This window comes from Ixodes scapularis, unplaced genomic scaffold (assembly GCF_016920785.2).
Source record: "Ixodes scapularis isolate PalLabHiFi unplaced genomic scaffold, ASM1692078v2 PGA_scaffold2__306_contigs__length_199485367, whole genome shotgun sequence".
In the NCBI taxonomy this organism is placed as follows: domain Eukaryota; kingdom Metazoa; phylum Arthropoda; class Arachnida; order Ixodida; family Ixodidae; genus Ixodes; species Ixodes scapularis.
The window spans coordinates 147,238,513-147,264,008 of NW_024609857.1; the positions used below are offsets into that span (position 1 = coordinate 147,238,513).

General features: G+C 44.7%; 1 protein-coding gene across 1 annotated transcript in view; it reads left to right on the forward strand.

Annotated features, from left to right (window-relative positions):
- The window catches only part of LOC8037038 (eukaryotic translation initiation factor 2 subunit 3, Y-linked), a 46,548-nt gene that overhangs the window by 17,537 nt on the left and 3,515 nt on the right, over positions 1-25,496 (forward strand). Inside the window, exons 7-12 of the mRNA XM_029994823.4 lie at positions 2,389-2,547; positions 7,838-7,972; positions 9,034-9,128; positions 15,251-15,395; positions 18,914-19,083; positions 22,415-22,587. Of these exons, the coding sequence (XP_029850683.2) occupies positions 2,389-2,547; positions 7,838-7,972; positions 9,034-9,128; positions 15,251-15,395; positions 18,914-19,083; positions 22,415-22,587 (877 nt within the window). The remainder of the gene's footprint in view (positions 1-2,388; positions 2,548-7,837; positions 7,973-9,033; positions 9,129-15,250; positions 15,396-18,913; positions 19,084-22,414; positions 22,588-25,496) is intronic.

Genomic DNA, 25,496 nt, shown 5'->3' on the forward strand with positions numbered 1-25,496 from the left:
CATGTTTCAAGGTTTGCTACTGTAATAACTCAATGGCTTCTGTACCGTTACTCACTCAATGCAGTTTTACTGAGGCTAAGCAAAGGTGACGAAACTACGGCTCTAACTTACAACAAGACTTGAAAATCCGCTAAGAATACCGCTGCCTGTAAAGCTGCCATTTCGCCCGCTGACATCTAAATAAACCGCTAAATTTAGTGGGGAAACTGCTAGATTGGCGGCTTTGCTCAGAAGGAAATTTTTTTTTATTAAAGGAAAGATTACATGTGTTTTACAGCTTGTCATAGCTGTTAATATTGCCGGTGTTCAGTTAATGATGGCTTTTCAATTTCTGATGTCACTATTAAGACATATGGTTCTGCAGACGCAAGGACATTAGAGATGTCCTTATGGACCACTAATTTGGGTGGCGACACTTGTGATTTTTTAGTATGAGTAAATTACGAAGCAGTACCGATATTATATCTGCTAACTGTTTTGCAGTACAAATGCTACCCTCTTTGAGTACAATGGTGTATATACGCTGAAGCACTGCTGAAGTTCGCTAAGTGCACCTTAGTAAGCAACATACCAGTTGTAGTGTCACCACGGCTTCCGGGTGCTTGCATTCTGTTCACCTGTTTTGGTAATTTGTTGCTTCTGATAAGTATGAGTTTTAAACTTAGAGATATCAATTGAACATAAATCTTTTTTTTTCACATTCAGATGATCTGCAGCTTCTCTTGCATTAACACTAAAGTCAGTTTCAAGTTTGTTAGAAATATCTAGCAGTGTCTAGTCTGAAAGAATGTGATGCCTTGGAGAGGACATTCGGCATGTCACGAGCAAGTAATGACAGGCAGGGCAACAGGGGAATTGGTGGTAACACTTTGGCTTATTGCTGCTTTGATAGAAGCACAAAAAGGGGGCAATGCCAAGGAGTGAAGCGGAAAGAAAAGGTCATACTTTGAGGCCACTGCTGTCGAACTGTAGTCTGCTTCCGCAAAGAAGTTTGAGTCGTTGGAAGTCGACAGAATTTCTCCATCGTTTTGGTACTGCTCAGGGACTGGTCGAGGCAAATCTGCCAGATGGTTGCGTCCTCGTTTAACAAATGCAATCAGCAGAAACATTGTCACAGGCAAGGGACCAGTTGCGGCTAGAGCACATAGTCACGCGACTGGTTTTTGGTACCTGGTGTTGTTTTTGGTGGAGTTTTCTGGTAAAAAATCACTGGGCAAGATATTCCCTACAAAGCATTCCCATAGGGGTTTTGTACTGTGATGGGGGGGGGGGGGGTTTCTTGGGGTAAATTTATTTCATTGACATGCTTTTGGCTTGTTATGACACTCGTTCAATTCAACTCAAGTTGTGGAACGTGACTTGGAGATTATACCCCTTTGAATAGATACCCTGGCGTTCACGCTGGCAGGTGCTTGTAGTTTCTTACATAACATCATTCTTTTTTTGTTTCATTGTTTCATAATAATTTTTGTTGCTGCAATATGTTGTTTGAATTCAAAGTACTTACGCATGCATGCAAAAATGTTTCAGAAACCGAGACTTATCATGATCATACAAACTACACTGACTTGACATAGCAGAAATAACAATTAAATGAGACGTTTCGTCTCCCCTATGGGAGACATCATCAGTGAAGCCAAGAGGCTGTAGTGAGAGAGACGCCAACCAGAAATCTTATCTAAGGAGGTCCGCATAACCTTCGGGAAGGGGGCCGCGGTTATAGTTACAAGCCCATGAATCACTCCGGATGCACCATGATTCCAAGTACTTTTGTGGACCCCACCTTTGTTCGCGCGCCAAGGTCAACGCATTCTCGAAGTGAAAACTGTGACCCGTTCTCCAACAACGGTCGACCAGCTCCGTCTTTGTCCTAGTGGGATGTGTGGCTTTCGCCATGTCCCGCTTGTGTTCTTTCATACGGGTGGGTTTTGTCTTTTGGCCTGGAAACAAGGTCACATAGTTTAAGATGAGGTTTGAAAGCTGTTCAGATGTTTATAGGGGTGAGGGCCCTGTGATTAATATTTGTAATTGTTACTTGCTCTGCTCTGTTACGATTTTTATTCTGACTTCTCTCTTGTTCTGTCTGCTTATGCGTGTTTTCAATAAACTGTCTGAAATAATCCCGCTTCACCAGCGAGACGACAATAGCTGTATCTTCAGATGCTCGTAGTTCTGGATAAGAAGAAATGCGTTTTGACTGATGTAGTAGGGTTTTTACGACTGCTCTTTTGTGCTTAACCGAATTATGTAAGTTGAAGTTTAAGAGGCTACCTGGTGTCACAAGCTTTACGTTACACAGTTTCTATGTGACTGGTGCTGTTTCGGCAAACATTACAAACCGATGTGGGACCTTTGGTTACATCCGACTTCTCTTTCTCGTCGTTCCAGCCGGCAACGAGTCTTGCCCTCAGCCCCAGACCTCGGAGCATTTGGCTGCCATTGAGATCATGAAGCTCAAACACATCTTGATTCTCCAGAACAAGATTGACCTGGTGAAGGAATCCCAGGCCAAGGAACAATACCAGCAGATCCTCAAGTTTGTGCAAGGTGGGAATCTTTAATTTTTGGCAGAGGTCTCTGCGAGGGCACTGTAACTTGGAGCATTTGAGGCTGTTTCGGGCTTCCTACAATGGTATCCCGATAATTCAAACTCTGATATTGCATACTTCCGGTTAATTCAAACAAATTTTAAAACATTGGTTGTCCCACTGTTTTCAATGCATTTTGAGTTACCTAATTCAAACAGCATCTTCGCTTAATTCATACTATTCCTTCATCGCGGCGGGTTAGCCCTGTGGAGTGCGCTTCTTACCGAGCACCTCAGTACTGCGGGAAAGCACTACCCACGAAGCTCGCGGTCATTGCTTTTCTGCAGTACGCGGGTGCTTGGTACGAAGCCCACTCGATTGGACTAACCCACCTCGATAATGCAAGCAGAACTGTCCTGGCAATCTGCTTTCATTACTCATGCTTGTTTTTATTTTCCTCAGAAGGTTAAACTCAAGATTAAAGAAAGAATATTTGCATATAGCAAGCAGATTTATAAATTCTCTCGATTAGGACAGCTGGGCATCTCTTTAGGTTTAATTTTATGTCAAATCTGTCATTTACATGCCACCTTAATGTAGGCATTGGAGTTTCTAAGGCCATGGTTCATAGATATAGTGATGTTAAAACCAACTGAGCTTAGAAGTGGACAAGTGGAAGGTTGGGAACAACCTTCACGAGTTTAGAATTTTCGTTTAAGCATGGTAGAACGGTAGTAAAAGGATAGGAGAAACTATTCAATATTGAATTATAAAATATTCAGCCAAGACCACTATTTGCTTTGAATTTCACCAATGTTTTGTGTGTGTGTCTGGTTATAAATAGGTCTGTGTAGAGGAAAGTGAAAAATCTGCTTGGTATGTGTAGCTATTCCTATAGCAAATTGCTACTTTGCCTTACATCATATTTAAATGATTTTCTGAAAATTCAAACTTTTGATATTTCAAACTAAAGTTTGTGTCTTCCTGGTGTTTGAGTTTAATGAGAATCAAGTTAGGTTCACAAGGCTGTATTTCACTCAGCCAGTTTTGACTTGGACAGGCAACCAATGGGCTTAAAGGTGTTACTTCAGGAGTTAGTTCATTCCTACTCTGAAATTCTCATAGGATGTTAGCACACACAAAGTTCCATGGTTTTAGAACTCTCGTGTGTACAGAAATTTATTTTTAATCTTCACAATTTGCATCTGGCCAGGAGGCAACCATGACAATACTGACATTTTCAGTCAGGGGGCCACCCTGCATCGCATGCTTGCTGCCCTGCCTTTCTTGTTCTCCTTTATCGGATTGAACTTTGCTTGCAGGGGCGTGCTGGGAAGGGCGGGGGGTCAGAACACCCCCAAAAATTTTGTCTTCTTTCTTGTGCACACTAATAAAAAAGGTGAAAGCGTATACTACACTCTGTGTTTTAGTAAGATGCCTGGTTCATGCAGCAACAAGTTGAGGATGAAAGTGAGGGTGACTCAGTTTGTAGCCTTCGTCATTTGCAATGTCACCCCTTTCCCCACATCTTCCAAGGAACCGTTCCAAGGTTCAAGTCACTTATTTTTCTAGGGAGTGGACAACGGAGCATATACTTCTCATTCGTTGTCTCACTTATGTAGTAAAGTGGGCAGTTTGATACTTTATACCCATGTTACGGATAAAAAAAACAGGAAGCTGGATGGCCAAAAAAACATGCTTTTCTTTTAAGGCTCGTCAAATTATGAGGCGCTGGAGAAATGCAGCCTTCTGCGTTAAGGGGGGACACTACCCAAAAATGTAAACTTTTGAACCACTTATCTGTAATAAATTATATTTACAGGGCTTGTTTCTGTTGATGTTGAGAACATTTCTGCCAAATTTTGTTAACCTGGGTGAAGTACAAAAAAAAGTGAAAGCCGTTTACAAATCCCTGTAACGCCGAATTGGAGCGCAGCTCTTGAGGAGGAGGAGTGAAGGGTACTGAGGGGAGGGTAGACCCCTCCCCCTTCTCCTCCTCCTCCCCTCATTCTTTAATATGCTCCGGGGGGGGGGGGGGGGGGGGTCACGTGACCTCGGGGAGGCGTGACCTGGGGGTGACCTCAAGGCCACGTGAGCCCAAAGGTGACCCCCACGTGACCTTGGGGTCACGTGACCTGGAGGGGTCACGTGACCTCGGGGGGTCACGTGACCTCAGAGGGGTCACGTGACCTGGGGGTCACATGACCTGGGGGTCACGTGGGGTCACGTGACCTTGAGATGACCTTGGAAGGGGTCACGTGACCTTGGGGAGGCGACCACGTGACCTCGGGGGTCACGTGACCTCAGAGGGGTCACGTGACTTGGGGGTCACATGACCTTCAAAGGGTCACGTGGGGTCATCTTGGGGTCACGTGACCTTGAGATGACCTTGGAAGGGGTCACGTGACCTTCAGGGGGTCACGTGACCTTGAGATGACCTTGGGAGGGGTCACGTGACCTTGGGGGTCACGTGACCTTGGGATGACCTTGGTTACGCCGACGCCGACGGCGACGCCGCTCAAGCCGGGAACGGGCCCCTAAGAGCTGCGCTCTAAAAACTGCAAACGTTCAAAGATGAAAGTGGGCGTGCCTGCATAGGAAAACTATCGTTTTGAAATTACTTATAAATTTGTCGTTTTCATGTGTTATATTGCATTAGGACAGTTCAGAGCAGATAACTATGGAGCTATATTTCTATGTTATACCATCTTTCATGACAAAAAAGCCTTATAAACACAAATACAGTTTTTTAGATTTCCATCCTTTGTCCAAAATTTTTGCTTTTGAGCATAAAAAATGACAAAAATAAAAAATACAAGCTCATAGTTATCTTCCCCTTAAAATTTCACCCCAGAAAAACTTGTAAAAATGAATCCAAGTTATGTAATAGCAAAACGATAGTTTTCCTAAAGTGAAATTTACGCCAGAAAGTGGAATGGAGAAAAATGCGTTCAAATTGCTCCAACCTCTACCTTTTCTTTAGCATCGCTGAACAGAAAATAATTTATAAAAAATTAACTATACAGTACAATCCAATGAAACTTTCTGGGAATACCCTCTAGATGTTGGTGAATGTAAATATGACATTTTTCAAAATGAATGTTTTTCAGCAGAAATTGTTTTTTTTTGGGTAGTGTCCCCCCTTAAGTGCTTATTTTAAACTCTTTTTGTTCGCCTTCCGCCCATTGAAAAGCATGCGGGAAGGGCCTTAGAACGCACCTGGTATCGCTGCCCCGCAGCGATACCAGGTGCAGTACATGGGTCTAAAGTTTCAAACTGCCGTAAAGTGTTTTTAAAAGCAGTCAAACATGCAGTCTTGTATGGTTGCTGTTTTTAAATGCGAGAGCATTAACTGCCCATGGAGCGATCCGACGTCATCAGCTTTGAAGCCGCGCCAAACGGTAGCTTCCCTACCCCAATGTCGTCTGTAGCAGAAATCTGATGGTCCGCGCGTCGTCGAGGAACGAGGCTCCCATTGGCTCTCGTGCGGCGTAGTTCCAAAAAACGCCACCAGAGAAGCCCTCTCCATGGCGGCGCAGCGCACGCAGTGGTCCGGCCGCCGGTAAGAGGGAGTGGTGGCCGCCGAGCTGGCAGAGCCCCCTCGGGCGAACTCTTGAGAGGCTGCACGGTCACTTCACGAGAGTGCGCGCTCGGTCGTCAACCGGCGAAACGTGGCCGTCCATTCTACTACAGTGTAGACCGCATATAACGTATGTCGGGGGAGTCGCGAAAATCCGCACTATAAGCGGTACCGCGCTATAACCAAAACATCAGTTTTTCAGGCCAAAATGCATGCCATCAGACAACTTACCTTTGTAAAAGAATTTATTTTATGTTAGATGAAAAATAAAGCTTAGTTTGAGTAAAGTCTTTATTTTACCAGACTAGTACACTTCTCTCTCAAGTGTGTCACACATTTTGAAAGAAATGAGCGACTTTTGCCTGGCGCAGCCTTTTAACGGCGTCGCGGGTTGCGGACGGACGTCGCGAGCGTTCAGGATTGCCAACCTTAATCACTTTTCTCTGGCGATGAAAACGCGTGAAAGTTCGCATCCTTTATACGGTACACGCCAGTAATACCTTCAACTTGAGCACACGCATGAAATGCTCCAAATAAGAAATCCGGGCGATGTTCGAAAACACAAATGCTTACAAAGCACCACTGTAGTCGAAGTAAACAAACACGACGACACGGGCGTTTCTGCCGTCTTGAGAGTGCCGCCACAACATCGCCGCCGAGTAGGTGGATCTTCTCTTCTAGTACGTGCTGGGTTATCATAGCGACACACAACGAAAATTCACAGTCAAGGATAGCGCTTTTACGCGGAACGATGAACTTCCACCATGCCGCCTACGTCGACGATCAAAACCGACGCCATGTTTGCGGATAGAAGCAGCCTGCCGGCCGGCCCGCGACCGGCATGCAACGCGCGCGAACACTTCTCCTCGACCTGCGATTGGTCTGTCGTTGCGGTTGTTTCAAATGCAGCGGAGAAACGCACGCACGTGAACGATACGTGCGTGTGTCCCTCCGTCGCTATGGCAACTGAGGCCTCTCTGTTCGCTTTTCCCTGCTTCTTCGAGCAACCTCCTTGCCCCGCGAGTGCTGCTTGCGGCTCGCGCCGTTATCTAGTGTCGCACAGGTAAGCGTGCCTTCTGCGTCGGTCAGTCGGCGCGGTCGCCGGGCTGTTCCGAAAACCGCACTATAACCGGTATTTCCCTTCGCGCTCCTGCACTTTAAGCGATATGTAATTACATGGAGTTCTATGGGAGTTGAACCGGTGGTTTAAAAAAGCCGCGTTATACCCGGTCCTGCACTATAAGCGGTTACGTTGTAAGTGGTCTATACTGTACGCCGCAGACGAACTAAGGGGGCGGAAGAACGACATTCATGCTTTCGCATTCACAATTCATAAGAAGTGCTTAGGTTTCCTCTGACTTTTTAACTTAGGTAGTTTAATAGAAACAGAAAGATATTTACTTTCTCCTCTTCCTCTTCTTACCTCTCCAACTAACCCTACGAGAGAAGTAAAACAGCTCCCTATAGAAATTTTTACGCCACTGGTTGCTTGACCTGATACCTTCCGCGCATCATTTCTCAGTAATAAAGGAAATTCAGGTCTGAAAGCAGTAGACACACAGGGTGGTGCTACCACAAATGATTTGAAAGATGGCTGCCTCGCTGGGTCAATAAAGAAGTCATACGTCAGAGTCTAGCAGCTTAGTGATCTCAGATATAATTTTTCGCACGATTCCCTTTGGCCTGCTCGTTTGGTAGTTGGAAGGAGCCGAGCGTATTCTTTCCGCAGGAACCGTGGCCGAGGGGGCTCCTGTGGTGCCCATTTCGGCCCAGCTGAAGTACAACATCGAAGTCATCTGCGAATACATCGTCAAGAAAATTCCAATGCCTCTACGGGACTTCGCCTCCGAGCCTCGGCTTATCGGTGAGCTCGGGCACCTGCTGGCTCGCTTCTTCCTAGGACAGTGGTTCTTGATCTTTTCAATCTCAAAGATCCCTCGTCTGCCTCGAATGACAGCAAAAGAACCCCTTTGGGTCTCGGTGTTTGTGCAATAAAGCAGTAGAGAAGACTACGGACCTTGTAAACAATAATGCATATGTACTATGGAGCAGTGGTTCTCAAGCATGGATGGGTTGGGGACCCCTTGGGGACCTGCCAGAGTGATGGGGGACCCCATGCTGGTAGCAGAAGGGGAGGGGGGCATGTAGAATAAGACAATTAATTTCAATGTGAAAAGGGCATCCTTTAATGTTATAGACAGGAAAAGTGAGAAGCATTGAGTAAAAAGATGAACGGATGGATAGGTGGCCGTACCCTTCAGAACGGGCAGTGGCTTGCACTACCTAACTAAAAAAAGAAAAGAAATTTCAAGAAAAGAGGGGGAGGGATGGAGAGTTGAGGTCAAGGCTTCGCAAACCCGCGGACCCCGTTTGAAAACCACTCCTATAGAGCATTTGGCTTATAGTTAGGCGTCAAGGAGTGGCTTAGCTCCGGAAAAATAGTGCTTAATCTAGAAGAACACTTTACTTGGGGCGCAAGTATGGTCAAGGAAACTTGAGAGCTCGGAGCAACTTACAAGGGTGCTCTGGGGAATGAGTGCCTAGGATCCCATTTTGAAATTTCATGTCCTGTTAGATCTTTAAATCTTACTTCGAGGTATTGTTAGGATCACCAACCATTGAGATCATAAGATTACACCAGCTCATTCTTGTTTCATACTTCCCATTTTTTTTAGAAAAACATATTGGTTGGTGTACACACATTGATTTTTTAGAGATGGTTCACCTGTTTTACTGTGTGATTGCTGTTTCGTTTCTGATAATTTACAAAGTGATCAGCATGTAGAAATGCTCGCTCCGTATGAAGGAAGCTGTGTGGCAACAATATATGTAGTAATGTTAATGCTTGTTAGATGCAGCACAGCTAGAGTTTTTACGGGGGGTTCTGACGACTGATGCCGCGTCTCTCTTTTTGGGCTCGTTCAGTCATCCGATCCTTTGACGTGAATAAGCCTGGCTGTGAAGTGGACGACCTCAAAGGTGGCGTTGCCGGTGGCTCCATTCTGAGAGGAGTGCTCAAGGTATGTCGAACGTCGTAATCCTTCATTAGAATTATAAAGTTATTTGTTCCTTCAGTCGTTCTGTTTTTGTAGACCAATCGTTAATGTTCTTTTTTGAGTTTAGTAATTTTACCCTTGTGCCACTTTCTGTATGATGGATATACTATCTGCTTCCTATTTTTTTTATAAACAAAGATTATGTATAGGGTCCTTTGTTTTTGGGGTAAAACCCAATAATTTCCCGGTATTTACTCTCCGGACATGCTTTTTGACAATCGGGTTAAACCCAATTAAACTTCTGTGTAGAGATATTTCCTATGAAACAAAAAGTTGGCAGGAAAACATGCACTAAAGAGGCTAAATCATTTTGACTTCATTGAACTGTCATGACAGATGTAGACCCAAAATGTAGCTTTATATCAATTGCAAATTATCCTTTGCCCTCCTTTCTTTATTTTGACTACAAAAAGAAGAAAAAGAGCAATTTTGATTTGACAGAAGTATGTGACATGTTTCTGCATTGTAACAGCTGTGATGTTGAGACAGGTCTAAGATGGAGACATATGCCAAGCATACAGATGGTAATGCAAGGAGCAAGGTTTTATAAAAAACTGAAAAGACCATATGAGCTCTCATATCATGTTAGCATGCTGTCTTATGTACTTTAATGACTTGGTTGCTGAAAAAAATCATGAGGCATTCCACTCTGTGAAGCTGGATAACCAGCGAAGCTGTTTAGCACACGACACAGAACCGCCCCGAGGAGCAGGAGGAAACGAGACACGCGCGACGGGGACCGCCACCCCGGGAGAGCGGAAGGAAAGGAAACTAGGCACGCAAGCGGGGGGCTTGGAACGATGACAATAGGGAGTTTTCATTGACCGCGCTTCCCCCTCCGCTAAGCCCCCTACGATGGAGTCGCTACTGCGCCTGCGCGCCGATAGCCTCGACTGTAGAGTTCCAGGTATCGTAGCGGGTTGCGGAGGGCGTCGCAAGACGGCGAAAACGATCTACGAAAACTCCCCAAAGAGTGGGCGGTGCGAGTGTAAACATGGCCGACGCGGGTCGCACAGCGGCAAATCTTTGGGAAACCTTTATTATCTACCTCAGTCTACTGATCTTAAAAATGGTCCCTATTGATAGCTAATGTACTGAATATACCTATTGCTCAATTACTCGAGCATCAAGGAGAATGCAGGGAATGATGTTCCACTTGCCGGCATCTGCAGCAGTAAGCGTTTTAAGGCAAAAGCCCACAACAAATGGCATCTTGCACACGTGTTCATCAACACTTTATTTTGGTTATTTACTTTAAATCTTTTATACGGGGAAGGCACGCGCGTGGGGCGGTGCAAGCATAGAGTTTTTGGTCACGCACACGAAAAATCCGTGGAACCCTAGCCGTAAACAGCTTCGCTGTAATAAATATTAATCTTACTTAAACTTATCAAAACTCTTTGCTGCTAATTATACATGTTTGTTTCTAAATATGAACTGAAAAACCCAAATTGCAAGGCAATGTATTAAGAAGCCCGATTTTTCACCGATTCTCAACTCAGAACAAAAGGCCCGATTTTTACCCTCCGATCTTTGAAAAGTAAAAAACCCCGAAAACGAAGGACCCTAGTTATTGGATGGCAATGCAGCAAGCAGTCAAAGGGAGGAACGTTTGGAGGCACTTCCTCTGTAATATGATTAGTTGAACGTTCATGTGTCTATTGGGGACAGTGCTTGCACTTCTCCTATCTAGCACCAGTTACATCAAGCCATAAGAATAAATCCCTGAAGTGGCTCCTGGGTGTCCCTTGGCAGTCCTCGAGCTGTGGAGGGAAATTTCAACAGCTCCAGTTTGATTGTTAAGGGGACATGAGCCAGAAAAAACATTTACAATAACTGAAAAAAAAAAAAAAAAAATTGGCTTGCTCTTTATGTTTATACAGCCTTGATGGAGATGCGCCTCAACGGGTAATCGGTCTCTTAGCTGTAGATGAGAAATTTGGCCAGTGCGGTACAACCGCTAACCTGGGGTTTTTAACGTGCATCACGCAGTAGTGATCACACGAATGCGTGCCGGTACGAAACTCATCCAGATCGAAACGGGCGGGGGCTGCGGGGATCGAACCCAGGAGGTTCCCAGCGCAAGCTTTCACTCCACGCTCCGAGCTGAGACGCGTTAGCCCACTCGGCCACTTCCTCCCCTACAATAACTGAATGATGTTTTCACAGTTTATAGTGTGTGATTTTTTTTTTTTTTATAAATCTGGCTTAGTTTAGATATTAGTTCGTTTGTTTTGAATGCAATGCACATGCAGAAAAAAAAAACATTGTTATTGTGCACCAACACCCTTAAAAGAGCCTAATAAAGTAAGCTTATTCACTCTTTTTAAACCACTGAATGCAATTTACAATAAACATAATGTTGGCGAGACCAATTTTAGTTTAAAACAAACAAAAATAGCAAAAATACCAGTTTTGAAGGGCTAACAAAAGTTCCCTAAACTGTTCATAAATAAAAAAAAAAAAAAAAATATACATTTTAACGAAACCTTGATAGTTGCATTCAACATATCCTAAAGCATATCAATGCCGAATTTGGCTATGGTAGGACAATGATAAGAACAAAATAATTGTGTGCAATTTCTGAAGATGCTTCAAAATTACATAAAGAGAAAAACATGTTAGAATATTACCATAGATGTGAAGCAACTCTTTTGCAGTGGAAAAAATTAATTTTTGGTAAAACGTTTTGTGAGAAATTGAAACTATAGAAGACTGCAGTGTAGAGATGACTTGGCCTACATCTCAACATAAATGTAATGGGGGGGGGCAACATGACAATTTGAAAAACCGTGCAAATAAAAATGCCTAATATTTATGGCATTCTGGGTTGCCTTCCCCGGGAGTGGAGATCTTAAAATATGTATTTTACTAATTTTGTGATCATAATCGGTCCTTATTATTTTTACATAAAATATGAAGACTCAGAGATAACAAGACACCATAAAACTCACAATTTAAAAAAAAAGTTGTTTTTCACTTGCATTTTTCCTTAAAATGCACTTAAATGAGCTGTGGAACAATTTCAATGCTTTTGCTTAAATAATTTGGAAGTTAATGTTTTGACCTTGCTGAAGTAAAGAAACAAAAAAGCACTTTTGCCTGCATGTCCTAGTTTTAATTTAAAAATAGACAAAGATTGATGTTTTCGGCACCTTTCAACTTTTTCACCATCTTCCGAGTCACGTGTGCTGTGACGTCAATGGGAATCACGCGGGGTTTCAGTGAAGCTCTCTCTAGAGCCATTTGTGAGCAGCGGCAACCCATCTGCTCACGACTGCGTGACCATGTGCTGGCACAGTGCAAACTATATGGTGAAAGGAGGAAAGTCTCGTGTCCGGCCATCCCCTTCTGGCTCTGCCCTCGTCTCCCTCCGGCTTCTGGCAACTGTTCGCGGTAGCAGATAGAGCTGCCGGTTTTGTGGACCTCGGATAGATGGCACCACTAAAATGCCATAAAACAAAAGTTTTGTCGATGATACCAGGTTGACAAGATTTTTAGAAAAGTTACCTTTTATCGAGCAAGTATTCGCACAACTTGCTTTTTTCTACAAGACCCCCATTGACGTCATGCTGCATGGTTCTCATGGCCGCCGCTCGCAGCTGCAGGTTGGGGAACATTTTAATTTTTGCCTCGTGATTATGCGGCAAAATTGCTATATTTTGAAGGAAGGAGGGGTGTTTTCTGTCCTTTGTGACAAGATAAACAATGTCAAAAGTAGAAGGTGCCAATTCTTTCAATGTTAAAATCATTGCACAGCTCTTTTAAGGGGGGATATGGGTCCTTGGAGCCAAAAACTTTCTAAAACTGCATTCTTTTGAAAATGGCGATGTTGACCTCTACAGCTGTTGTTCTTCTGAATCTACCAGGCATCTAATTTCGTGGATGACTATTTCAGCTACAAATCAATTTATGATGTTTGTGTTTATAATTTGTAGGAAGGATATCTCAGCATCTAGAGCAGATAGAAATATAACCTTTCCTGAAATGTGTAGCTAAATATGTGAAGCATACAATGTTGAGAGCAGATTTCTTAATATAAGTCTAGAAAGATTTCTATTTGAACTTTTGTTTTATTACTTCTTAGCCATGCTTTGAGCACTGAACTTCAATGTGTGGTGAACGCACTAATATGGGTTTATAAAAGTACTACTTCCAACATTGTATCTAGCCATGTTTTAGAAAGGATATTTGTTGAGCAGTTTTTTCCCTATTGTTTGTCCAAACAAAGGCAGGCAAGTGTTAATTATCTTGAGGACAATTCTACTGACTAAGAAAATGACCAGATAAATTAAATCGGCACAAAAAGGTTAACAAGCCCGCTGTGCAGTTTCATTGGGTTTGGCCATAAAATAAGAAAAAAAAGCTCCAAGTCAAGTGTTCCCCCTTAAAGGCGGACTACCAAACGCGATATTCTGCAAGGCTTTCCTCCTCTCACGTCTTCGAGCAAGGGAAGCGAAGGATGGAAAGATGGGACTAAAAAAGTCGGGCATGAGTCCGCACATGCTGTTTAGATGGGGGGGGGGGGGGGGGGGAGGGGGGTTTGCTGTGCCAGCAAGTGAATGGAGATAGGCCAGCAGGGACCAGGAAATGAGAACCAAGTTTGTTTCTCGCACTGCGCGGTACGTCTTCAATCGGTAGGCGCTTCTTTGATCAGCGCAATTTTTAATCACTGTAAACTGACGCTTTTTGTTTTTTTCTATCGGGGCTGCCCCCCTGTAAGCAGCCCCGATCGGAATGCATTGATAGGAAAGTTTGTGGGCCACAAGGAAGGAAGAGTGAAGAAGCTTCTTTGTAGGAACATCAGGGCAAAAAATAAACTGCAGATAAGCCACAATCTCTACAAAGGATATGGTGGGGGAACTCAATCATTCACAGACCACTGCATCTGGGAAGCAGGATGTGGCTCCTCTTTCTCAGGAGGAAGTGGCTGGAACACACAGTCATGTCTTTTAATACTCACATCTTTCAAACCAGCGTCTGTATGGGGCTGCACACAGATGCTGGTTTGTGCGCAGACAATATTTTCAGAAATCGTGGACATCTCAATAAAATGAAGTGAAGCACTAAACACAAAGCACGGCTTTCAATCGCGTTTAGCATTGTCGCTCCTCCCCCCTGGTAAAAATAAAGTAACACTTCAAGGGGAAGATATAAAGCAATACCAGTGCACAGCACACTGACTAAAAATCTGCACTGACGCCAACGGCATTGTAACTCAGGGACTCGAGGCTGCTTGTTAATCATGCTGAGATTGCGCTTTTGTATCGTGATCCCTTTTTTCTTTTTTCCTTGTTGGAGTCTCTGGCTACGTTTACAAACGTTCTTCTGAGGCAGCGGCAGCTTGGTACCACTTGGTATCTGGAAACACTCCGCTGATCCCCCCGCACGTGCACTCCTTCGTCGACCGTTTTATTGGGAAAGTTTGCCCTAAAAAAAGGCGTGTCCGCAATCTTTGAAAAATTTTTTTAACAGAGAAATAAGCCACGCACGACTGTAATTCTTAGATTTTTGAGATGCTGTGAGTGCATAGATCATATTACTACCATAAAATGATGATTTCGGAAACCATTTCAGTGCACTCTTAACCTTTTTATAGTCCATTGCATCCTCAAGGTCTGCGATAAAGCTCCCCTTCCAGTGTGAGATCCCTACCTCAAATAACACTGAGGAGTCTCATGATTACGCACGGCCGACGGAAGGCAGTTGACACATGCTGGATGCGAAACTTCTCTTGCAGGTCTTATGGTGCAACAAACTGTAGACAATTTTCTGCACCAAGTCAGTTCGGACACTTCATCGGTCATGCGAGTTATCATTCTTGGCATTCTGGGCAGCCTTTTTGTCTGCCAAGTTGTTCAGGAAAGCGTGCTAAAGTAAACCGGAAAAAACAGGAACCTGGAACTACTAGATGTTGGCTACGAGATACTCTTTCTTTGGATACCTATTTGATATGGGGGAGGGCAGTTCCACCGCCCCAAATTTTGGCTTTGTCGCTGTGTCCATACCATTATACTGCCTGTGGGCAGCTTTGTGTGTTGGGTGTTGAAAATCCCCCCTTAGTTTGTTTGTCTCTTCCACCCCAGGTGGGGCAGGAGATTGAGGTGCGGCCAGGCATTGTGTCCAAGGACGACGAGGGCAAGCTACTCTGCAAGCCCATCTTCTCCCGCATCCTCTCCCTGTGCACCGAGCAGAACGACCTCATGTACGCCGTGCCTGGAGGACTCATCGGTGAAGGACCGCTTTCACCCATTCCGTTACCCCTTTTAGGGGCAAAGCTCCTTAGGGTCTAGCCTTGTCCGTCCGGCGTCCGTGCTCACATCGATAGCCATCCCATCTGTCTTCTTAAAAAAAGAAAAAATGTTTGTGCAGTCGACAGGATTCTAACCTGTGCGGGGAGACCCCAATGGATTTCTAGTCCATCGCCTTAACCACTCGGCCACGAATGCGGGACGAGTAGGGGGCTCTGAGATGTGGTAGTAACTCAAGAGCTGGGGATGTCATGGATGAAAAGTTGCATGTAGCCGCTCAACGTCTATACAGGAGAGGGCGCTGCGGTCAAATGCATATATAATCGCGTTAAACTTTGCATGCATTGGCTCAATGTTCATAGACGAGAGGGTGCTGTGGTCAAATGCTCAAATGCGTATATAAGCACGTTCCACTCATTCTCTTTCTGACATGGACCGTTGACTTAAGTGGTGGAGATGCGTTCACACGGCTTCTAGCGGATCCAAGCTGATCCGCTAGAAGAATCACTGGCTCTGCATTTCACCGACCATAAAGCAGTAATAATGAAGTCGAACACAACCCGGAACTCAGCACTACCTATGAGTAATAAAAAAAAATCAGCACCATCAGCACTACTTATGAACAAAATCAGTATCATCAGCACCATCAGCACTACCTATGAACAAAATCAGTATCATCAGCACCACGAGAGCTTTGCCCCAATCAACATCATTCACCACATGGAGATGCAGTCTTTTTTTTTGTTCCAACATGAACGCGGGAAAACCACCAAGTTGTCAGGACCACCCACGGACCACATTCAGTGCGTCTTGTTTCACTTTCAAGTGACTGTCTGATCGTTCAGACCATCATATGCTCTTTCAAACTCATTTGAACTGTTGTCTGCTCATTCAAACGACAGTGATCAGTAGACGAAACATTGTGATAGGAAGTGAAGGCTTCAAAAGTTTTTGAACTTGAAGGTTCTTTAAAGTAAAAGGCTTGGTGTAAACAGTGCCGGATTAAGGCATTTGGGGGCCCTGGGCTTAGGCTGTTATGAGGCCTCTACCTATGATAATGGTGGGGGTGATGATGGTGGTGGTGGAGGTAACAATGACGACGGGAATATGTATATCTTTTAACTTGTTAAATCTAGATATGTTTCATTGTATGATTATTGTTGAGCCTTGTCCCATTGATCCGTAGATTCAATGGGAATTCAAGTTTTCCTTGCTGTCATTGAGCGGATGCAATTGTTTAGAAGCTACTTCGCAAATAATCAACCCCTCTAACAATTTACAATATAGTAATTTTGAGATACAAAACTGAAATCAAATAAACATTGCGGAAAATATTAGGATTTGTCGTTCACATCCAGCAACTTAACCACGAAAACAACAACACACACTAAATTGCTTCCGTTTAAAATGTTGACTCTGTTCATGAATTTGTTTAACTAGAATTACAGCTAGATTCATAGAGTACATGCCCGGGCTAGTTTACACAAATTGGTCGCGATGTCGACTTGTAGCGCAGGTGACCCTCTTGCTAACATCTCGAGTGACATCATTAATCACACATGAACTGAGTTATGCAGCAACCGAAAAGGTAACTGAAAAATTCCCATTCTAATTTCACTTCCCCTAAACTAAATGGCATGCCTCGCAAATCGACAACTGCCACGAAAATCTAGAGCCCTTATTCTTGTAATTGTTCCAAATTATTGGAAGTGTTTTAACTTCTAGCTAGCCCTCTGTTAATAAATCTCTGATGTGAACAGTGAAGGAAGTGACATAGGCAAGAAAGAAATTTCGTTGTTTGAAGCAGTCTTTTTGGGATCAAACTACTTCGTAAACGCTCTTCTAATAACTGAACCCTCGTTTCGCAAACAAACACAGACTTCCACATTTAAAGCATAGGAGAAACTGCGTGCGATTCTAAGACATCGACCGCCGTCGTTCGGGCACACCTGCATTTAAAGAATTTATCATGAGAATCGAAATGTTTTTTTGTTTTTTTTTGTATCTACATGCTGTCTTTTTAAATGGGGAAAATGTTTCGCATCAGATTTAGCACTAATCTTGTTCTTTTTAAATGCAGTAATTTAGAGCTCGACCATTTTGCTCTGTGACTCAACGTTAAAAAATAAAAGGTTATAGCCCAGAGGTTGGTGCAGTATTCTTATCAGTCGCTGGAAGGAAGAGTGTTCAGTTGCACTGGCAGACCAGATATCGACTCTAGAGCACTTCCTTGCAGTTAGTACCCATCAAAAACTGTTGAGGGGCGTCTTAAGAACCGGCTCCTTGGAACACCTTTTTGTTGGTGGCTATAGAGACAGTGTCCAAAAGATTTACGGGCGCCTTTTTGCTTGTTTCAAACTTATCGTTCTGAAATGAACTCCATATAGAGTTTCGCGAAAAGGTTTAAAACAACATGTGTGAACCATCTGCGTTGCTTGCTTAACGCTTGCTTAACTTCCTGCCCACAATTGTCCATAGAACACGCTAAGGGGGCTCCAGTACAAAAGAAAGCTTCATGACCGTTCTTCCATCAAGCTCCATTTAAAAAAAAAAAATCTAACGAGGGGCATGGGAGGTCGTGTTAAATTTTGTTGTTCTGGCATGCTGTTGCACACCGATCTCACAAACGCCAGCTGATCTAGAGACGGGAACTTTATGGCATCCTTGTTTCCTTCTTGTGGAAGAGAGAACAAGAAGGCCATTGCGCCAAAGGCCCTTCGGAGTGTTTCTTCTGCTTTCTGCCTAAACTTTCTTAAATAATAACAAAAAAGACTAACATTTTTAAATTTCCAGGGGCCAGCATGGGGCCCCCTGACAGCCTGGGGCCCAGGGCTGCAGCACCCTTAGCCCGTACCTTAATCCGGCCCTGGGTGTAAACAGTAGATACATGGAGGTGTTGATCATTGTTACCAGTGGCCATCATCAACTTTTTATGTGTGATTCACTTGGTCCAATTCTACTCACGATTTTCAGTATCGACGTCGAGCATCGAACCTACCGCCCACACTTTTGCAGCCCGAGTGACGTCACGACTGAAAATAGCGAACAGAATTTTATTATGTGGATCAGGCTTTAGCGTCCATTCTGCGGCTTTTAGGCAGTACGAATCTCTGCACTTCACATTATTTACACAGTTCTGCGGTGTAATGAGCCTCATTAATTTCGCTCAGGCCACTGAAGTAGTAAGACATTCCTAAGAAGGCGCAGAATCAACAATTCCAACTCGAGAAAGAGCACGAGGACTCACATCGACGCTGACAACATCACATTCCAATGCTCCGTTGATGCGGGACGCGGCGCTTCTTGCCCACACCCCATCACGCACGCGTGGTGCCGGTAGCTTGACGCTAGGGACGGTCCGGTTTGTAAACATGAGTTGGTGTATGACAGATTCTGCATTAAGACAAATTAGCCTAAAGGTGCCCAAGCCCTGGAATTTAAATTGCAAGCTTCTTCAGCTAATATTGCTCCCTCCATGCCTGTTGGGTGCCAACCCAGGTGTGGGGACCAAGATTGACCCGACGCTGTCCCGAGCCGACCGGATGGTGGGGCAGGTGCTGGGGGCCGTGGGGGCCCTACCGGACATCTACATTGAGCTGGAGATCTCCTACTTCCTGCTGCGCCGCCTGCTCGGGGTCCGCACCGAGGGAGACAAGAAGGGAGCCAAGGTGGGCCCCACTCGGTCTCTCTAACACCTACTATTCTCACCAACGGAGGGTCTCTACTGTTAAGCTGACAAAAGTGGTGGAAGCTGCGTGCTCGTTGAACCAGTGGTATATCTTTTGCGACATGATCACATTCCTGCGCAGAGAGCAGGATCAGACGACAAGGGACCTGTGACTGACTGGTTCGTCAAGCACATACCGTATTTACACGAATGTAGGTCGACCCTTTTTTCAATTTTTGAAAATCTGAAGTGGAGGGGTCGACTTATAATTGAACCAAAGCATTCCACCGCCAGCAAAAACGAAACAATCGCAATATCGTGAACACATCGGCTTGTTATGAGTTTAGCCGGTTGTACCTCTAGCACTGCACTATTCTGTGCGCTCATTTTACAAATTAATTATTGTTTTATTTGTGCGAACAAGTATTATTGATAGCAATTCGCAAATTAACCCGAATATACGGCGGTGAACAGCGCATGGCGCGCCCGACTCCCTGGGGGGTGGCGGCACTTTTTGTCAGAGCCACTCTGGAAACTTCGGAGGCCGCTGGAACAGCCTCATGGCCCACTCACCCCGTGGCTTCCCTTCGCAGTTTTTCGCACGATTCACGGTCGCACATTGTTTGATCAAGTGTCGAGGTCATGCTGGAGCACTAACTACGTTTATTTTGCATTGACACGCGTGCATGATCCGGGCAGTTTAGGTTTTCGGTGCTCGTTTATGGCCATTCTTCACTCAGAAGCAACTAACAACTGCGCTGTTGGATGCAAGTTTGACCCGTCAGAGCAGGTGATGCTCCAGTGGAGTCTGGAGTGGCGCGGGATGTGACGGCAAACGAAGAGGCTTCCGCAGTCCAAAGTCTGGATGGGTGGGGATGCCTTCCGGAGTTGGAGGTCAGGCTTGCAATGTACAGCGCAAAAGTGTGCAATCGGTCCCTATTCGTGACGTCCAACGCGATGCAGAGCAAGCGCGAAAGATGCGGTTTATCATTTGCGAAATGTGACATTTCTTTAGACGACGCCGACGATGTGCTTCGAGAACGTGGCAGTGATGATGACGGGACTGACATCACCAGTGAGGACGAGTAATAGTCTAGTCGTGGACGGAGTGAGAACGACAAGGAGCTGCTTCAGTTGTCCCGCCTCCAGCGTGAACTTCCTAGTTTCAATAACGCCTGGGCATCTCATGCACCTCGCGCGTGCATGCGCAGCCAAAGCACACCGGAAGGCATCGATCGCGTGTTGGAGGCTCGGCTTTCAAAACAGATACTTTGCCATTTTCACGTGCTCGCAGTAAAATGCGCATCTAAAGTTTTTTTTTTTTTTTTTTCTTGATGTGCAATGTGGGTGGGTCGACTTACAATCGAGTCGACTTACAATCGTGTAAATACAGTAGATTTCTTGGCACTGTCAGGTGTGAGCGAAGTACTGACGGGGCATGCACAACCTTCTCTGTTGGATGGCCAGATTTTAAAATGTGCATCATGATGTTTGCCAGTTGTAGGAGCACCTTTTGAATTCATTACTGAAGAGGCATCTGATTGAAGAAGGTGGTGCCATTCCTCTTTTATCAGCAACTTTTTTGGGTGTTGAGTCAATGAAATTTAATTGGTTGGCTGGTTCTTCAGTTTGAGTTTGTTTAATGTTAGCCTAGAAAATGCCCACTTGCAAATGTATGTGCTCCAGAAAGTTGATACGCTGAAGAAAGCAATTTCGTGACTAGAAAATGTTTCCTGCAATTGATTGCAATTGATGGCAGGAATTTTTAGCGATATTTCAGTCGCATTGTGGAACCCTGAAGGCCCATGGGATCAAGTTGACACTTTGACAAAACTAGTGCCATTGCTAACGTAGAAAAAAAAATTTATATACTCCCTATGTATATATATAGTATTTTAAATAATTTTTTAGCTTTTCATTTACAATCAATGAATGATTGTTTATGTTTTGAACTTGATGTTGGCTGCTGTCAGACACCCGAATTGTTCCTAAAAATCCCAGGACGTTTTGGGGAATGAAGTGATAACATAGCAGGCAATAAAAGCAAATAGACAGCATTGAAAGTATTTATTCCACCGATTGCTATGAAGGCCGATCGTGTCGGTGTCGCAGTTTTTAAGCACTGTCAGTTCAGCTCAACACCACACTACAAAAGACATTTTGGGGTGCTGTCGGTGCTAACTCAATTTTATACAGGAAATAAAAATTGCGGGAAAGACAGAACTGGGCAGAACGCCTTCATACGGTGGCATTAATCACAAACATCGATCCCATCTTTCTCTGTTAGGGCTAGCTGCTTCGTCATCGAAATGAAGAGCATTTTGATAAAATAAACAGCGGAAAATTCTCCCCATGTCAAGTTTTCTAATCACAGTCACTGGTTGATGTCATTTCGTGGTAACTTCGGAGTCACTTTTCTATCACCACCGCACCGGACGCGAATGAAAGTAAACAATCAAGATGGCAGAGTGTTCTCGGTGTTGGGAAACACTCCGAATAGCGTAGCGTGACAGGGTGTTCTTCGACTGTCAGGGTTGGGGAATACTCCGAACAGTGCGCTGTGACAGGGTCGCTGAAAACACATTTCCCTCGTGTTAATGTGTGGAGTTGTCCAACTGCTCCCTCAAAGTGGCAGTGCCTTTAGGGTTCTAGGATTAGGTTCACACAGCATCTGTAGTGCCCACCAGGGGATTGGTGGCTACACTTGCATCTCGGAGCAAGTGTAGCGAAAGCTGGCGCTGCAGAACCCAGGGATCCCGGGTTGAATTCGCCCCCCTGCCATTACAATGCTGGATCTGGACGAGCGTCGTATCGGCGTGCAGTTTCGTGCTTCAATACTGCATGATGCGCGTTAAGACCCCAGGCTGGCAGTCGCTCTACACCGGGTAAATTTATCATCTACAGCGCAGACATGGTAAAAGGAAAGAGAGGTGTCCGAACAGTGCCTCCTCGCCGCAGAGCAAGTGCTTCAAAGGGTCTCTACCATTTCCGACAAGTGCCGCGAGGTCGTGTAGTACGACTGGGGCTCGAGGAACCGTCCTTATTTTCGCGTACGTTTTCGAACCGGACATTGCCATGCCGGGAGATGCGCACAGGCAGCGGTCGCCCATCGGGGAGGTCAGCTAGCTTCTCGCTGTCTAAATGTTTTGCGCAACGCAATTGTAGTGCCTACCTTCTATGAAATTATTATTAACTTTCAGGATTAGGTTATAATTGCATTCTTAGCATCCATTAATTGTCGAAATGCCCAGTGAGGACTGCAGCACTTGCAGCCTATATGGTTGGAAGAAGTGGACGCGGTGCAAACGTGCATCTCCCATTCTTCCTTGCAGGTGCAAAAGCTCTCCAAGAACGAAGTGCTCATGGTCAACATTGGGTCCCTCTCAACGGGAGGCCGAGTTCTGGCGGTCAAGGCTGATTTGGCCAAGATCAGTCTGACCAGCCCTGTCTGCACAGAGATTGGTGAAAAGATTGCACTCAGTCGTCGGGTGGAGAAGCACTGGAGGTACGTCTAAGGTCTTCCCCTGGTTCTGTCTCTGGTATAGTGACTGCCAAGGTGAGGACGGCAGGGAGGAGCCTCGGTTGTTCCACCTCCAGCACGAGCTCCCTACCTTTGACAACGCTTTGGTGTCTCGCGTGCGCAGCCGAACCATAGACAAAGGCATGGAGCATGTGCTGGAGGTATTTGAAAGCCGCGTCCTGCTGTTCTCACTCTGTCGTTGAGTTTTCAGCTGTCTATTTTGAAGCATAATCTTTAGTGCACTGCACTGTGCAAATGGCATTCAGCTATGCATTTAAGGCTCATTATGGCAGTCATTGATTCAATTAAATTTCCTATGCAACTTTTCTTTTTCGTGTGGCTCTCAAAGAACCCTATATTAATGCAAAAGCATGAACTGTCTTGTGGAGCGAGCCGACATTATCAACCGCGCCAAACGGCAGATAAATTCCCGAAGCCGCGATCTGAAGCATCCCAGCTTTGAAACCACGCAGAAAGCCACGCAAAACAACAGTGATATGAAGCCGCCGCGAGTCAGTTTCAATTAGCGCCACCCCATGGCGTTGCGTGCCCGCGCCGGAGCAGAAACGGCTGAGGCGCCCACTGATCCTCTTGGCACCTCGGCCGTTTCTGCTTCGAGGCGGGCATGCAGCAGACCGAGAGGATCAGGATTGGCTGCGGTGTGAAGAATGACGTTCATGCTTTCGCATCCACAGCTCATAAGAGGTGCTTAGGTGTACCTCGAGCCTTTCTGTTTTTTGGATTTGATGAATTATTTTTGGGTCGGAGCTTCTGCTCACGTTAAAATCTGGTTGATTCCTTCAGGGGCGGATTCAGAGGGGGGGTCCGGATGTCCTGACCCCCCTCTTGAATTCTGCGTGTGTAAAATTTAGGGCGTGAAATAAGGAAGAGGGGGAGAGGGTTCCTAAACAAATGGTACGCTGACCAACACCTGACACCCCCCTCAGGAAATTCCTGCATCCGCCCCTGGATTCCTTTTATCAGCCTTTTCATTCGCAAACACTGGCCCATTGGACTGCCATGGAAGGATGTGTATGGGTGTACCATTTTACCCCTTGTGTTTCCTTCCCGGTTGTTATTTCCTAAAACTGTCACCCTATGCAGTTGATGCAGTGCATTGGGTCAGCCGGCTGCCTTCATTCTCATTCTTTTGCTCCACTCCCTCTCTTTTTCACCTCTTTGCATCTCTACGGGGTGTTTCACGAAAGGGGGACAAATTCGATACTGTCGAGACTGGTTATAACGAAGTCAACGGGAATCGGAAATCACTTTGCTATATCTGCTATTTTGTTATAACTGACTCGGTTAACGAAGTGCAAAAGGAAATGGGAAATCGTGATCGCTTCGCTGTAGCCGTTATTTTGTTATAACTGACTTCTTTATAACCGGTCTCGGCAGTATTGCAAAAACTGCGCATCGCACATAACCGACTTCTTTATAACCGGTCTTGGCAGTATTGCAAAAACTGCGCATCGCACCAAAAAAAGGCTTGTGTCGTTTTGAGCCTATTTAGCAAAATTATTAAAGTTCGGGATAATTAAGTTGTTAATTATTCTTGCATAACTAACTTATTAAATATTGAGTTTAAGGGCATGGTTTCATTCGGAAACCTGCTGAGCATCATTGAAAAACACTAAGTAAAAAAATTGGAGTGCGATAGAAGACATTTGCTGCTTTTTACAGTTCTCTGAAAAACCGCACAACTTCGACGGATTTTTGAGTTTCGGTTTGCACTCGCAGCGCTTCTTGGCACCGACGGCACCGCATCCCGTTGAGAAATAGTGCTACAGCAAAGCAGATATTGGTTCCACTATTTCTCCACAGGGCACGGTGCCGTCGATGCCGAGAAGCGCTTCGATTGCAAACCGAAACTTAAAAAATTGTCGAAGTTGTGCGGTTTTTCAGAGAACTGTAACAAGCAGCGCATGTCTTCTAACGCACTCCAATTATATTATTTAGTGCTTTTTGATGATGCTCAGCAAGTTTCCAAATAAAACCATGCCCTTAAACTTAATATTTAATAAGTTAATTATGCAAAAGCAATTAACAAATTAATTATCCTGAACTTTAATAATTTTGCTAAAGAGGCCCCTGGCCTAGGACCAAAACAACACAAGCCTTTTTTGGTGCAATGCATAGTTTCTGCAACATCGAATTTGTCCACCTTTCAGAAACCCTTTATACCATGCTTTTTTCCTTTCTGGTGGGAAAGGGGTTTGGGGGGGGGGGGGGGGGGGGGGGGTTGTTGGTATGATTGTGAACTAGGCTCAAAAGGAACTCATGATTTCTCACCAGCCCATTCTGCGTTCCATCTTTTTCTTTGCAACATGCATTCACACTTTTGCTGTTCTTGCTTCCCCTGGTTCTGCTAGTTTCATTTTGCTTAGAGCAGTCGTCTCAAACTCAATTGAGCGTGGGGGCCAGATAACCCACACCGGAAAGGTCGAGGGCCAACATAAAACAAGGGGGGGGGGGGGGTTTAAAAGATTTTAAAGAGAAGATACCCTGTGCTCTATGCTTGTTGTCAACTCACAGTTTTTGCAGTGGCATCTTAAGGTTTTATTTGTTTATATGATTTGGGCCCTGACATGCTGTGATAACAGTAATTACGATGACACCGCCCCACCAAAATGCTGGCATTTTTAATAATAAAGTACACTGTCGTTATGGTTGCTTAATTCACTCAGGAATTACCCAAGATAAACATTTCCCTATAAGAAAAAGAATGGTTAATTTGACAGTTGTTGCTTTTCTGGCGATTTTTTTATAACACTATAAAAATATTAATTTTTTAATACCTTTTTTTTTAAGGCGAGAATTCAGAGTTTGTAGCTTTATCTTTGGCAGTTGCTCCTGCTGACTGATAGTTCAAACAGCCGAGATTGTTGTACATT